We start from the raw sequence: 15879 nt of genomic DNA, 5'->3' as shown, positions 1-15879 counted from the left end.
AGCTCAGTGCAACTGTAAGCAATAGATTTGTTTATCTTGTCATCAACTGTATTAAAAGAAGAATTGGATTAAGGATTGGAGTTTCTTCTTTGGTAACAAGCAGCCACAAGTTTAACTCTGTGAATATACTCAGTACATAATACTGGGTAGAGGTCAGAAGACTACGCTTTAGTAAAAGTGCCCCTTAGTGTCTCCTCCGAATTCACCACTGCCTATCCAAAGATAATTAATAGCTGCAAGGAAATAGTCCAAGTACCTATACTGTCAAGTGGTGAAGATTTTCCATCTTGTCCTTAACAAATGGCCACAACTATATTATGTTTCTGCGTTCTATTATACTTCAGTACATTGAACACTTAAGTCATTTTGGGCTCCAGCTACAGTTGATCAGAATAGATCTTGGTGCTCTGTTTGTTTATCTTGCTCCTGTTAATAGTTCATTGTTTTCCAGCTCTTCAGTGTCTTATCATTTCATGTTTAATGAAAGGACTTCTTCGTGTCTCATCACTACTGCAAAAGCCCCTTGTACCATGGGACCTTAATCTTGTTCTAGCTTCTCCTATGGGGTCACCATTTTCACCATTCAAATCTGTCTCACCAAAATACCTTATATGGAAAGTGCTTTTCTAATGTTGGTCACCACTACTAGGAGAATAAGTGACATCCAGACACAAGCAACTTACGAACCATTCATACATTTCCATCATAAAAAGGTAATTCTTGAAACTCATCCCAAGTTTTTACCTAAAGTACTTTTCACATCAATGAGGAAATAGTGAATAATCTTTTGGATGATATGTTATGATGGTCAGGAGTGGTGCTTTGATGGCAATTTCAGATGTGGTCTTGTCAGACTTCTATGGTCTGTGTCCCATATATGGCAAGATCAGGATGGGCTGAAATGGGCTTAGACAGCAACTCCAGTAGTTAGGATGCAAGGACAATGTTGGGTGGACTTCTATGGTCAGTGTCCTGAAAATGGCAAATAAAGATCAGGATCAAATATATGTATTGTTTGGGTTTTTTTTTAAATTATTTTTGTGTATGTTTTTGCTTGTACTAGAATTTTTAAGGTAAAGCAGGTTATACATTTTTAAATAAAATATTCATTGTTGGTTTAATAATGAATTGATAATAAATACAACGGTTAGGTAAACTCGATGGATTGTGCTATCATCTACTATGTTAGTGCTTACTACATTATTTCTAGAACTTTATCAGAATCCACATGAGAGAGCCTTCCATACCCTAGGCTGTAAGCAGGCCTTTGTACACTACTTCAAAAGAACAGAGTCATGAAACGTATGCACTGTTTTGTCTCCTTTCCAGTCACCCAAATTGACCGGCATCCTGCAACTAATTTTGTTATGAACAAAGGAGTACTCTCAAAACTAAGATCTCACTAAATTAGAGCCAGTGCAGCTAACATGGTTTTCCTAACATCTGCTTTACTAAATATAATTTGTGAAGTAGCAGTGTGGTCATTGTTTAATATCTGTACCTTGTATTACTGCTTGGGCCAAGCCACAATAAAGGACAGTGTCTTTGGTCAAGCTGTGCTGGCCAGTCTGTCTGTGTGATATCTCGGCTCTTGCATTTTTTCACTGCAGGCTGCACCTAAATACGGGACATGAGCAGCCCCAAGCTTGGGAATCAACCACTTGTGTGCCTGACTCATTCCAGCTTGTTAACAGGGAAAGCATTGTAGCTCACTTTTAGCTGGTATCTTTCATGGACAGCAGCATCGATCAGGCACACAGTCCCTCCAACCTCCTCAAGAGTTCCATTCGTTCGTAAGCTTTGAAACCAGCTCAGGGACCACTAATGATGGGAAGGGCTGTTCATGCTAAGAACCATGCTAAATTCTGAGCTGTGCCATCCTGCTGGTGTGTGCTGAGGTTACCCACTTGGCTGTCTGATCAATCCTGCTGTTTATGGAAAACACCTATTATAGGTGAAATTCTATGCTTTATTTTAGTTGGAGTACATATAAAATTTAGTGAGCAATAAAGGTCCTAGATGAAAATATGAAATTCTGCAGAAGACATCCTATAATACTGCAAAACTAAACAGATCTACCATGATTGAGAGGGTGATATCGCCCTCTTCATTGCACACACAATCTGGGATGTGGGGGAGACGCGTTGGCTTCCCCTATAGCAATCAAAACATTGGTGTTAACCGCTTGTATGCTTTTGTTCCAAAAAGGATGGATCCTAGAGGAGTCCCTATCTCTTCATGTAAGGCTGCGGTTAATGAATAACATGGCGGTGCTTGAGTTGTGGGTAGCTACTCATTGTACAGCCAGGTATATGTTTCGCTATATGCAGTTCTGGTTTAGTTTTCAACACTTTATACTCTTCCATGGTGGAGACAGACCTGGAGCCAGATACATTTTGATTGAATGGGGATTGCATCCGGGACAGGGTGGGGAGGATGGGTAGTATGTGTGAGTGCGTTGGTTGTTTGGAGTGTGCCAGTGCGGGAGTTTATAGGGGATAAACATGCTGCCCTTTCCCTCTCTGAATAAGAGTCCATTGGAGAGGGAAGATCCGTATATTATTCTTATCTTTTGTACTTCATCAAGGGCTTGGGTAGGCTGGTATTATTCTCCTGGTTTATTTTTGTTTTGTTTTTTGTTGTTTTACTGGTGGCATTGTAACAAATGGACTTACAGATTGCTTTTCTTATTATTGTTCACCATTGCTTGTCTTGTGTTTGTTCAGTTTTGAATAAAGAAAAGGGAAAAAGAAACTGGGGGCTGCTTCATGGTGTTAAGGGAAAGTTGGGACCACTAAGAAATGCAGTTTTTATAGCTAATTTCCAATTATTTTTTCAGGTATAATTCTATTTTATTCATTTCTAATGACTATCAATCATGTCAATTTTTCTAATTTGTTTTCATCTAATAGGTATGCCAGGTATTATCTCATCGCCTTATGCTGGGGCTGCTGGATTTGCTCCCACCATTGGCTTCCCTCAGGCTGCAGGTATGTCTTGCCAAATCTGAGGCTAATTATCCTACTTCATACCTGAAAGAACTTTTACCAGCTGGGGGGCATTTGAAAGCTAAATCAAGCTGAGAGAATTGGTCTAAATCATCATAATCAGTTTTTATGGATCTCTAGCATTTTTTTCTTAATACTACTACTTACTACTACTTATCATTTCTAAAGCGCTACTAGACGTACGCAGCGTTGTACACTTGAACATGAAGAGACAGTCCCTGCTCGACAGAACTTACAATCTAATTAATATTACTTGGCAGTTTGCCAAACAATTGCCTAGTCATCATGCCAGTGAGAGATTTTTTTCCTACAGGGACAGAGTTCTCATTAAGGGTTAAATTATGTAAGTAGCTTCTAAAAATCACCACCAATAATGTGACGTGCTTAGTATGATTCTATAACGAGAATGCTTCCATTGTAGATTCGCTTGTATCACTAAGGTGCGCCTAAACGTTGTGCTGCTGCAATTAGGCCTGCTATAAGCAGACCTAAATACTGATGCCTAAGTTAGGTGCACGTAGGCATGATTCTGTATGAACGCGTATAAAATCCAGGAACGCCCCTTAATTACACCCCACAAGTTGTTATGCGCAATAGGATTTAGGCACAATCTGTATATATAATTGGATATGCGCCTAAATCCCAATTATTGCCGATAATAGATATCTCCCAATTATCAGTGCTGATTAGCTTGTTCAGTTAAGTTTTGTGCATTCTTTATAGTATCACGTTAAGCATGTCTTTAATTGGCGCCGATTTTTCAGGTGCAGTGTATAGAATTTGGCCCTAAGTAGCTAGTATACCTGGCATATTCTGAGCTGATGTAATGAGGCTGCTGCTGGTGAAGGCTGGTTTTCTTTTTTGCACAAGTGCCCTCCCCTGATGAAGCTTTCAGCAAACGGGGCTCCTGTCGGAAGTGGTTCAGCTGTTAAACTACCTTTTGCTCTTCAGCACATAATGCCTTCAGCTTTATAGTTCCTTGATTTCTCCATATATGCTCTCTAAGCTAAATATTTTTAGCATGTTTTTGCATGTTTCTAAGCCTTAATTTAATGTTTTCCTATTATTTATTTACTACTACTACTACTACTTAACATTTCTAGAGCGCTGTACAAAATAAACAATAAGGACGGTCCCTGCTCGGAAGAGCTTACAATCTAAAGGACGAAATGTCAAGTTGGGGTAGATAAGTTTTCTGAGAAGAGGTGTAGTGATTAGGTGCCGAAGGCGACATTGAAGAGGTGGGCTTTGAGCATCGATCTGAAGATGGGCAGGGAGGGGGCACGGCGTATGGGCTCAGGGAGTTTGTTCCAGGCATGGGGTGAGGCGAGACAGAAGGGACGGAGCCTGGAGTTGGAGGTGGTGGAGAAGGGTACTGAAAGGAGGGATTTGTCTTGAGAGCGGAGGTTACGGGTAGGGACGTAAGGGGAGATGAGGGTAGAGAGGTACGGAGGGGCCGCAGATCGAGTGCATTTGTAGGTGAGTAAGAGAAGCTTGAACTGTATGCGGTATCTGATTGGGAGCCAGTGAAGTGACTTGAGGAGAGGGGTGATATGAGTATATCGGTTAAGGCGGAAGATAAGACGTGCGGCAGAGTTCTGGATGGACTGAAGGGGGAGTAGATGGCTACGTGGGAGGCCGGTCAGGAGTAGGTTGCAGTAGTCAAGGCGAGAGTTAATGAGCGAGTGGATGAGAGTTCGGGTGGTGTGCTCGGAGAGGAAGGGGCGAATTTTGCTGATGTTATAGAGGAAGAAGCGACAGGTCTTGGCTATCTGCTGGATGTGCGCAGAAAAGGAGAGGGAGGAGTCGAAGATAACACCGAGGTTGCGGGCAGATGAGACGGGGACGATGAGGGTGTTCTCAACTGAGATAGAGAGTGAAGGGAGAGGGGAAGTGGGTTTGGGTGGGAAGACAATAAGTTCAGCCTTAAACATATTCAGTTTCAGGTGGCGGTTGGACATCCAGGCAGCAATGTCGGATAAGCAGGCCGAGACTTTGGCCTGGGTATCCGCAGTGATTTCTGGTGTGGAGAGATAAAGCTGGGTGTCGTCGGCATAAAGATGATAGTGGAAACCATGAGAAGAAATCAGGGAGTCTAAGGAAGAGGTGTAGATTGAAAAAAGAAGGGGCCCAAGGACAGATCCCTGAGGAACTCCAACAGAGAGCGGGATAGGGGAGGAGGACCAACCATGAGAGTATACTCTGAAGGTACGATGGGAGAGATAAGATGAGAACCAGGAGAGGACAGAGCCCCGGAACCCAAGGGAGGACAGTGTGTCGAGAAGTAGGTTGTGATTGACAGTGTCAAAAGCGGCGGAGAGGTCGAGGAGGATGAGGATGGAGTAGTGACCTTTGGATTTGGCGAGGAATAGGTCATTGCAGACTTTAGATAGTGCCGTTTCTGTTGAGTGTAGGGGGCGAAAGCCGGATTGGAGTGGATCGAGGATGGCATGAGAGGAGAGAAAATCAATACAGCGGCTGTGAACGGCGCGTTCAAGTATCTTGGAGAGGAAGGGTAGGAGGGAAATGGGGCGGTAGTTGGAGGGACAGGTAGGGTCAAGTGATGGTTTTTTGAGGAGTGGAGTGACCACAGCATGTTTGAAGGTGTCCGGGACAGATGCAGTGGAGAGAGAGAGGTTAAGTATATGACAGATGGTGGGGGTGATGGTAGGTGTGATGGTGTTAAGTAGGTTGGTTGGGATGGGGTCAGAGGAACAGGTGGTGGCTTTCGAGGAGGAGAGGAGATGGGCGATTTCCTCTTCGGTGATAGCAGGAAAGGAGGAGAAGGAGGGCTGGGTAGGTTGGATGAGAGAGTGAGATATAGGCTGAAGAAGAGGAGAGGGAGTAGTGGTGAATTCGAGGTTGATCTTCTGGACCTTGTCACGGAAGTAGTGGGCCAGAGATTGAGGCGAGAGTGAAGGGGGGGTGGGAGCAGAGGGCACTTTGAGGAGGGAGTTGAGGGTGGCGAATAGACGAAGAGGGTTAGAGCTAAGGGAATTGGTCAATTGGATATAATAGTCCTGCTTAGCGAGGAATAGGGAGGATTGGAAGGAGGATAGCATGAATTTGAAGTGAATGAAGTCAGTAAGGGTGCGAGATTTCCTCCAGAGGCGTTCAGCCGAACGGGCACAGGAGCGAAGGTATCGGGTGCAAGGGGTCAGCCAGGGCTGAGGATTGGTACGTCTTGTGGGCCGGGAGGTGGACGGTGCAAGGGTGTCTAGAGCAGAGGAAAGAGTGGCACTGTAAGTGGAGACAGCTTTGTCAACGGATGTGGAGGACAAGATGGAAGGGAGGAGATCAGAGATAGTAGAGGATAAGGTGGAGGGGTCAACAGCCTGGAGATTTCTGGACGTAGTAGTTAGTGTTGGGCGAGAGTGAGGGGAGGGTGCTGAAGTGTGAATGTGATAAGGTGGTGGTCGGAGAGAGGAAGAGGTGAAACACAGAAAGTGGAGGGTGAGCAAGAAGAAGAGAGGACGAGATCAAGACAGTGGCCAGATTTGTGAGTAGGGGTGGTGGGGCTCAGTTGGAGGTTGAAGGAGGAGGTAAGAGTGAGGAACTGAGCAACATATGAATCGGAAGGGTTATCAGTGTGGATGTTGAAGTCACCGAGAATGAGGGATGGGGATGAGGGCTCAAGAAAGACGGAGAGCCAGGCATCGAAGTCGGTAAGGAAGGATGGGAGGGATTTATCAGGGGGGCGGTAAATGACTGCAACTCTGAGTGGCAGTGGGTGGAATAGACGGATGGAGTGAACTTCAAAGGATGAGAAGCTGTGAGACTGAGGTAGGTGGAGAGGTTGGAAGCTGCAGGCGGGCGAAAGTAGTAGTCTGACGCCGCCACCGCGGCTGACTGGGCGGGGCGAATGGGAGAAAAGATAACCTCCGTGGCATAGGGCTGCGATTGAGGCAGAGTTGTCCGGGGTGAGCCAGGTTTCAGTTAGGGCGAGCAGATGAAGGGAATGGGAGATGAAGAGATTGTGGGTGAAGGGAAGTTTGTTGCAGATTGAGTGGGCGTTCCACAGGGCACACGAGAAGGGGAGGGAGGAGGGGGGGAGGAGGGGAATAGGGATGAGATTGGAGATATCGCGGGATCGTTTGCATAGATGAGATGAGGACGAGGACAGGTGTGGGGGACCTGGGTTGGGATTGATGTCACCCACGGATAGCAGGAGAAGGAGCAAGAAAGTGCGGAGAAGGGTGGGTGAGGAAGGGCGACGAAGGCGGGATGCGCTTAGGAGGAAAGAGGGAAGGGTTCATGGCAGGAAGGAGGTGTTGAAGGTTGAGAGCTAGGAAGGAGGAGGAAGACAGTAGGGATGGAGAGGTGGTGGGGGACAGGGGTAGTTAGGGGAGGGCGGAAGAGGACAGGGATGGGTAGTGAGATCGTGTGGAAGGCAGCGGTGAGAGGGAGAAAAGATTAGGGAGGGACAGGGCAAGGAATAGGATGTGAATGGGGGCCATGGGTAGTGACTGAGGTGTTCAAAGGGAAGGTAGGTGGGCTGGGAGACAGGCAGGTGAGGGTAAGCAGTCGGGCAGGAGAGTGATGAGCTGGTAGGAGGATGGGCTGGGAGGCAGGCGGGTTTCAGGGTGGGTGGTAGACAGTCAGGTGATTGGTGGTAAGTCAATGATTGGCTAGTAGTCAGGTTGAGTGGCAGGCTGGAGTGGTTTGAAGCAGGAGCTGGCGGACTAGGACAAGCTGATGCAGACAGACTGGAACAGGCTGGGACAAGCTGAAGCAGACGGACTGGAACAGGCTGTATCAGGCAGACTGGAGTAAGCTGGCTGGAGGAGAGGGCCTGGAGTAAGGGAATAGCTGGAGCAGGCAGGTTGTAACACGCTGGATCAAGTAGACTGGAACAGGTTGAGGCAGATGGACTGGAGCAGGCATGGAGAGCAGAATCGGGCGGACTGGAACAGCTGGATCAGGCAGATGGACTGGAGCAAGCAGGGAGAGCAGGATCGGGCGGACTGGAGCAGCTGGATCAGGTGAACTGGACCGAGCAAGCAGGAAGCTGGATCAGGCGGACTGGAGCAGACAGGAGGAAGCTGGATCAGGCGGACTGGAGCTGGCAGGAAGAAGCTGTACCAGGCGGACTGGAGCAGACAGGAAGAAGCTGGATCATGCGGACTGGAGCAGGCAGATGGACTGGAGCAAGCAGGGAGAGCAGGATCGGTGGACTGGAGCAGCTGGATCAGGTGAACTGGAACGAGTAAGCAGGAAGCTGGATCAGGCGGACTGGAGCAGACAGGAGGAAGCTGGAGCAGGCGGTCTGGAGCTGGCAGGAAGAAGCTGTACCAGGCGGACTGGAGCAGACAGGAAGAAGCTGGATCAGGCGAACTGGAGTAGGCAGTCAGGAAGCTGGAGCAGGCGGACTGGAGCAGGCAGGAAGAAGCTGTACCAGGCGGACTGGAGCGGGCAGGAGGAAGCTGGATCAGGCGGACTGGAGCAGGCAGGAAGAAGCTGAACCTGGCGGACTGGAGCAGGCAGGGGGAAGCTGCGTCAGGCGGACTGGAGCAGGCAGGAGGAAGCTGCATCAGGCGGACTGGAGCAGGCAGGAAGACGCACGATTTATTTGTTGCATTTGTATCCCTCATTTTCCCACCTATTTTCAGGCTCAATGTGGCTTACATTGTTCCGTAATGGCGATCGCCATTTCCGGAATGAGAAATACAGAGTTATATTGCATTATTGTATTGAAGTGATTTATGAACGCTGGTAATATTGGTTTTTTTTTTTAGCCCCATATATCTTATGTATTCAGTGGAGTTTTTCTGACCTATGATGGTGATTTTTTTCAGGGTCTAAGTCCTCCTGTTTTCTCTGCATTTGTCACTGAGGTCTTTCTCCATTGACACTGAGCAGATGGAGTTTTCCTCCTTTTTTTTTTTTTTTTTTTAAATATAGTTTGGGTGGTTTATTGATTTAGAGTTTAAAAAAAAATTCAAATCAACACTGTAACTAACCTACAGTCTTCTTGTATTGCACTTCTATACATATGATCATAAAAGCTACAATCTTAGGGGCCCTTTTATTGAAGTGCATTAGATTTTGCAGTTACCACAGCTTAATGCAGGAAATTAACACAAGGTAACTGCAGAACTAATGTGACTACTATTTGGGGGCACTGTTACAGAATAAGGGAGATCTGCACCTATTTTAGACACAAAGATTTACACCAGAGTTTACTTGATGTAAATCTTTGTGTCTAAAGTATTGTATAAATGATGTCTAACTTTCAGCACCATTAATAGAATAGTGCTTAGTGTAGTTTTTTTGGTGCTGTTTATAGAATTTTGATCCTATGCGACTTTTCTGAACAACAATAGTTGCCAGCGTCTGAAGAACAATTGCTGTTTTTCAAGTGCCAGCCATGACGCTCTGAAGTGGCACCACAAGGGGAAAGGGAAATGGGACTTGATATATACCGCCTTTCTGTGGTATGTTGCAACTACATTCAAAGCGGTTTACATATATACAGGTACTTATTTTGTACCTGGGGCAATGGAGGGTTAAGTGACTTGCCCACAGTCACAAGGAGCTGCAGTGGGAATCAAACCCAGTTCCCCAGGATCAACGACCGCTGCACTAACCACTAGGCTACTCCTCCACTCCCCCCTCCTTTCAGTGAAGACACCCTCCCCCCCCTTTTCAGTGAAGCCACCCAACACTGCGAGCCTCGTAATCTAACTGCCTCCAAGGACTTGGACAGTGACCTGAATGCTTCTGTCACCTGCTATCACTGTTCCTCAGAAAAGGGGGGACTTGTACTGCTTTAGAGCTTCATTGCAGGCATTTGAAGAAACAGCAGCAATTGTTCAACAGACGCTGGCAACTATTTCTATTCAGATAAATCACATGATATATATTTGATGCTTATTTTGGTTGTATGCACAATGATTTAGACTCTGACTCTGAGTTATCTCACTATCACAATTTGTGCACAGTTTATAATATATGGCATGGTGAAGTGCCAAATGTGAAGTACCCGATGAAGGACGAATCGCCTTGTGATTCTCTTAATATTGGGTCCATGTGGGGTGAAAAGATTATTTGAGGGTGCTGTTAATTATGGTTCCAGTGCGAGCAAGCAAAAGGGAATCAGCAACCCAAACCAAAAGACACAACAGAAGAAGTGTAGTGGAACTGAGAGGTGAAGCCTTAGCTTGAAGGAAGTGAAGTTTTATTGAAGGACACAACACGGCCCATATTTTGGCAAAGTGCTGCATCAGGGGTCTGTACATACAAAGACATTAAAAGTATTAATATACAAAAATTAAATTAGATAATAAAAGCAAATTACCATTCAATGTTCTCATTAAAAGATTGTTTCCTGTTTGATTCAGCCACAAAAGTATTCCAAAACAGATTAGTTCCAGTAGCGTAAATAACATACAAAAACTGTATGAAATTGGAATGAATAAGATGGCTGGCAATGCAGGCAGGAAGTTGATCTTGATCTTTGTGATAATGAGTGCACAGGATACAAGAGCTCAGGATCAGTGTCAGTCTGTGCCTTCCAGTTGCCTCTGTTATCCACAGTCTTATCAGAAGTGTCCCTCATGTCATGATAGCATCTTGATATGTGATTGGTCCATGCCCAGTTGCTAGAGGTATGTTAATCACAAGAATGCCTTTGACGTCACTTGGATACTCCCCCAACTTTTGAGGGCCAAGCAGTCTGTTGCTGAATCAGTAAAACGTCTTTGCCCAAGGTTACTACATGTGCCTCCAACTTGGCCCAGATATCTCTCTGTCAAGATTATGGTTACAAGTCTTTCTTAGATGCATAGATTCAAATCAGGCATGTCAGGACAAGTTTCTCAATGCACCAAACCAGCATTGCAGATGGATACAGTCTAAAAGTCTGTAACGCTTTGGATGTCATGGCAGAGGAGTCTAACCCCCATATCTCCATGCATATATTTTGAATGCATTTAGATTGAATACATGATTAAGTGTTGTACAATGAAATGTTCGTAGTGATGAGGTGTTAGTGACGAAGTGGCAGATTAAGGTCATAAAAATGCTGTTCTTAGCATAAATATGAGCCTTGCATAAATTTTATAAGAAGTTTTAGCGAGGCTCACATTTAGGCGCAAAATTGATTGAACTCTCAGGTGATGAAATGTCGATACATCCTAGTGGGACATCATCCCAAAAACTAAACATTCAAAATCCTGCTTCTTGCTATTGAGGTGAAAAAGTCCCAAAAAGGAGCCCACACTTTAATGTAACTCTCCTATGGTAGAGGTGAGATCAGAGATGCCTTTGCATTCCAAACAGCAAAGCAGTATCATGGAAGATCTCCATTGGGATAATGTAGGTGGAATGGAAGATTACCAGTTCTACAGTACAGTCTTTTTTGCCATCAAAACCGCTTGACTAAGAAAGGCCTTTAGGTCAGCTGGCAGGGCTGTAGAAAGAACAAACACATCAAATAAAATGTGGGCAGATGGAACTAAATGCACTTTCCAAAGTTGAGAGACCTGTGCACAAATTTGTGTCCAAAAGCCCTTGACCACTAGACAGGACCAAAACATATGACCAAGATGGGCAGGGGTCTGAGAACATTTAGGACAAACAGTTGTCCTGCAGTGTTGTTCGAAAAGCTTTATGTGGAGAAACATGGAGCACATAATAAATTTATAGTGTATTTCTCATAATGCACTATAAATGTATAGGTTCCCAATAAGCAGGACCAGGTGCTGGCCACTAAACTAGGATGGCAGAACCCTAGTGAGACATCCTGTGCAATAGCTTGTCTGTAATTTTTGATGGCTCTTTAAATTCCTGGACTTTCAAATTGATATAAACTTAGCAAATAAGTGTAAGAATAGAGTCCGTCAAAAAACATGAATATAATTTTTATCCAATTCCAGAGTAACTACTGCTTCTCACTTTATGGTCCCTATGACTTAATGTTTTGGGTGTCGGCCTTTCACTGCTATTCACTGTGGTATCATGCTTGACTTGAAACAAATATTGAACAAGTGAATTCGAGGTTCGAAGGCTAGTCCTCTGTATGTACCTAAGAATCCCATAATCTGTGACTTTCTTGTGCTTAATAGTGAATCCTTACACAGCTGTGGGAAAACTGCACTCACATGGCAAAGACTTCATGAGTTTAGCTTCTCTTTCCTCACTACCAGTTTCTTCTTTTACTGGTTAACTAGAGAGGAGAAGGCTAAGATTTCTACTCTGAATCCTGGTCCAAACTCACTGCTATTTTGGAAAGCCTTGCCATAGGGAATGCAATATGGCACAAACATGTCCTGGGTTTTATGAAGTCTGCGATGAGTATGTGTGAGAAGTTTGCGTATACTGGGTCTGCAATATATACACTTTTCTGGATGTCCTGAAAAGTTGTTGAGGCATTCCTAGGACAGCTGTGGGAATCTCTGATCTATAGGATAGGTCAGACACAACTGAGAAAAACGCATCAACAGTATTCATAAGCTCTTCTCGGCAAGCCTGGGACCACCCTGTAGGTCTGCTTCCAACAGAAGTTATTTAGTGTTGGTATATATGTTAAATATTTTAACTGTCGAGATAGCATTCATGTGAGATAAATTAGACCAAGCTGATTAAGAATATTAGAAACAGATCCTTACACACATTTAGCAGTGTACCTTACAACAAACTTTACAACAAACTGATCAGCAGCCTTCTTTCCTTCCCCACTTTCCAGTGATCAGAAATGCTTTAAAAATTAGAAAAAAAAAAACTGTGCTAGATTCTCTTCCTATCCCTCTTTCGCAGTACTTGATATTTCCTTTGTTACTCCCATTAAACAGCTATTTGTTTTCCTTTTCAGGTCTTTCAGTCTCCGCTATCCCTGGAGCTCTTGCCCCACTTGTCACCACCTCAGCTATTACGGGACGTATGGCAATTGCAGGCATGGCTGGCAACCCAGGAAGTTCCGTTCTGCTTGTCAGCAACCTTAACCCTGATGTAAGTGTAGAATGGTTTCTGGCACTGAGTCAGATGTAGATCAAACCAGAAAGGCTTTAAGTTGTATGCAAACATTTGGGCAAATCTGGTTAAATTGTGTATTTTAACGAATCCCTAAATGAACTGAAACCAACACAACTTTTGCACAGTAAAAAGTTAAACATAACATCTTTCTGTAATTTTTAGTGCAAAATTATTTGCTAATTTTAATAGATAGAAATTAGTAATACAGTGATGTTGGCATTTTTAAAAGTCTGGCCTTCCATCCAGTTGAGCAATTACAATTTTTTTTAGTATTTCAAATGTCAACCCCCAAGGGTTGATGGATTCATTAGGCCTTTGGTTAGTCAAGTGAAGACAGTTCCATAAGTACTCTGACTCTTCTTACTCCTCAGGTTATGCTTGTTTTGTCTACATTCAACAAACCAAGGGCACCTCTAAGTAGCTATGTAAGCTTTTGAAAATGAAAATAATCTCTTACCAAGCAGTAGGAGGCTATAGAAATCTCTGTATGCTTCCAGCTAGCAATTTCAGCTGTCAAAAATGCTGTTAAGAAATTGAAGTTACGTGAAGCTGTTGAAGTCAAGGCAAGAGATGAAGACCTTTTGAAAATTGTAGCTGACTACTAGAGTTGTCCACAGACCATACTGCATACACAACAGAGATCTGCATGGAAGAGTGGTCAAATAAATAAAAAAACAACAAAGCAGTGGAATCAAATGTATTTATTGGAACAATACCCGATGTGGCCACGTTTCGCCCTCAGGCTGCGTCAGGGGTATAAACTATCAAAAGTGTATGTAAATATATCATACACACTAGTAGTTCCAAAAATCTAGTTCCATTTATCTGCTACTTCCAACTGAACTGATATGCATTAGTTCAGTTGGAAGTAGCAGATAAATGGAACTAGATTTTTGGAACTACTAGTGTGTATGATATATTTACATACACTTTTGATAGTTTATACCCCTGACGCAGCCTGAGGGCGAAACGTGGCCACGTCGGGTATTGTTCCAATAAATACATTTGATTCCACTGCTTTGTTGTTTTTTTATCTACTGTTTTGTAAGCAGTTGTGTGCCTTTTTGTTTTTTTTGTTTTGGAAGAGTGGTCATAAAGAAACCTTTTTCATGACCTCACTACATAAGTCCTTGTCTAAAACATGTGAAATAGCTTTGCTGGCCATTTCTTTTGGAACAAAGCACTTTGAAGTGATGAAACTGTAGAGGCATGGCCTAATGATTAGCACAGCTGCTTGTGACCCTCAGCAAGTAACTTAACCCTCCATCGGCCCAAGTACAAAAATTTAGATTGTAAGCGCACTAAAGACAGAGAGAGTGCCTGTATATACTATACGTAAACCACTTTGGTACATCAAATGCTTGACCTATTGAACTGTGTGACCACAAGATACATTTGGACAAAAAGGGCAAGGCATTTGAGGAAAAGAACACCTTACCAAACATTAAGCATCGGAGTGGGTGTGTCATGCTTTGGAGTTATATGGCAGCCAGTGGCACAGGAAATGTACTGCTGGAAGGAAGAATAGATTCAGTTAACTATCAATATATCTTAAAAGCTAATGTCCCACGATCAATGAAGAAACTGAAATGAAAGAGAGGTTGAGTATTTCAGCAAAAGAACTATAGTACACCCCTCAAATTAAGAAGAACATTCACCACCAAGAGAAGAGTAGCTGGCAGGTGAAGTACAATAATGCCTCCCTCTCCCCACTGCTGGCTAGCCTAGGTGGAGACATGATTAAAAAAAACATACACAGCAAAAAGGGCTTTTCATTTGTAAGATGGTCAATGTCCAAACTGTCTCCCAACCCATTTCCCTCAGGGTGTTTTTGTAGGGTGTACTTTTGGTCCCAAATAGATACTGGCAGTTTGCATGGTCACCAGGGTAAGTAAACTGTTTAAATTTTACTAATTAAACAGATTCAGATAAAAATACTACAAAAGAGTGGCATACATTCAACAGACAGACGTGGAACACAGTTGACAAGTATAAATTATCCCCCGGATTCTATATATGACACCCATAATTGTGTGCATAATTGAACAAGCCAATTAACATCAATAATTGGGTGCTAACAACCAATTATTGATAATTGGCATTCGTTAAAATTTGTGTGCCTCTGGCTGTATGCTATTCTATAAGGCTTGACACCTAACTTTACTAATGCCTAACTCTAAAAGGGATGTGGTCAGGGGCATTCCAAGAAGTTGCAGATAGAATAATAAAATACAGCCTCAACGTGCCTAACTTGGGCACAGACGCTAGCACTTATGCCAAGGGGCTAAATTGTTTAATTGTAGCTGTTATCAGGATCTTCTAAAACCCTGCTCCACAAATTATACATATCCAAGTTCTATTGCTCCTGAACTGACAAGCAAGAAAAATGGCTAATTATTTTTGACTATTTATTTACAAGCAAGTTTATACAACTAAAAGTGCAACCATGAATAACTAGCTTCTATAAATTATGTACAAATGCAAGGTAACTAAAAAAAAAGTAAAAGGCAGAGGTTCTTACCATAGAATTAGAATGAACACATACACAACCCTGAATCAGGCCCTAAAATCAAGCCTCCTATTACCCTTTATCAACGATAGAGCTGGCATACAACCTGAATGTAGATGAGGGTAGCCGGTGATGTCAACACAGGACAACAGACAAGCAGCTTTGTTCAGGAGAGCCCCGGCAGTGTAGCAGCAGAGAAAGGGGGCTGATAGACACTTGAAATGATGATTATTCAGGTCAGATGGTAACACCAGCCCACACGCCTTGGTTTCCAGTGCTTCTTTATACGGAGGCATTGTCCTTGAAGATAGCAAGTTCCTCCCTATGTTCTGGACCTTCTGACTCTGTAAACCACAAGGATGAAATTCCCAAAAACCCAGACTCCAAACA

The 15879-nt window shown here is 43.7% G+C and overlaps 1 protein-coding gene across 7 annotated transcripts in view; it reads left to right on the top strand.

Moving 5' to 3' along the window:
- The window catches only part of PTBP3 (polypyrimidine tract binding protein 3), a 286927-nt gene that overhangs the window by 218851 nt on the left and 52197 nt on the right, over positions 1-15879 (top strand). For all 7 annotated transcript variants that reach the window (XM_030193767.1, XM_030193771.1, XM_030193768.1 and 4 more), the window contains 2 exons: positions 2913-2990; positions 12820-12956. In XM_030193767.1, coding sequence (XP_030049627.1) covers positions 2913-2990; positions 12820-12956 — 215 coding nt within the window. The remainder of the gene's footprint in view (positions 1-2912; positions 2991-12819; positions 12957-15879) is intronic.

The sequence above is a fragment of the Microcaecilia unicolor genome, chromosome 2, assembly GCF_901765095.1.
Source record: "Microcaecilia unicolor chromosome 2, aMicUni1.1, whole genome shotgun sequence".
NCBI lineage: Eukaryota > Metazoa > Chordata > Amphibia > Gymnophiona > Siphonopidae > Microcaecilia > Microcaecilia unicolor.
This window is presented reverse-complemented; position numbering and strand designations above follow the sequence as displayed.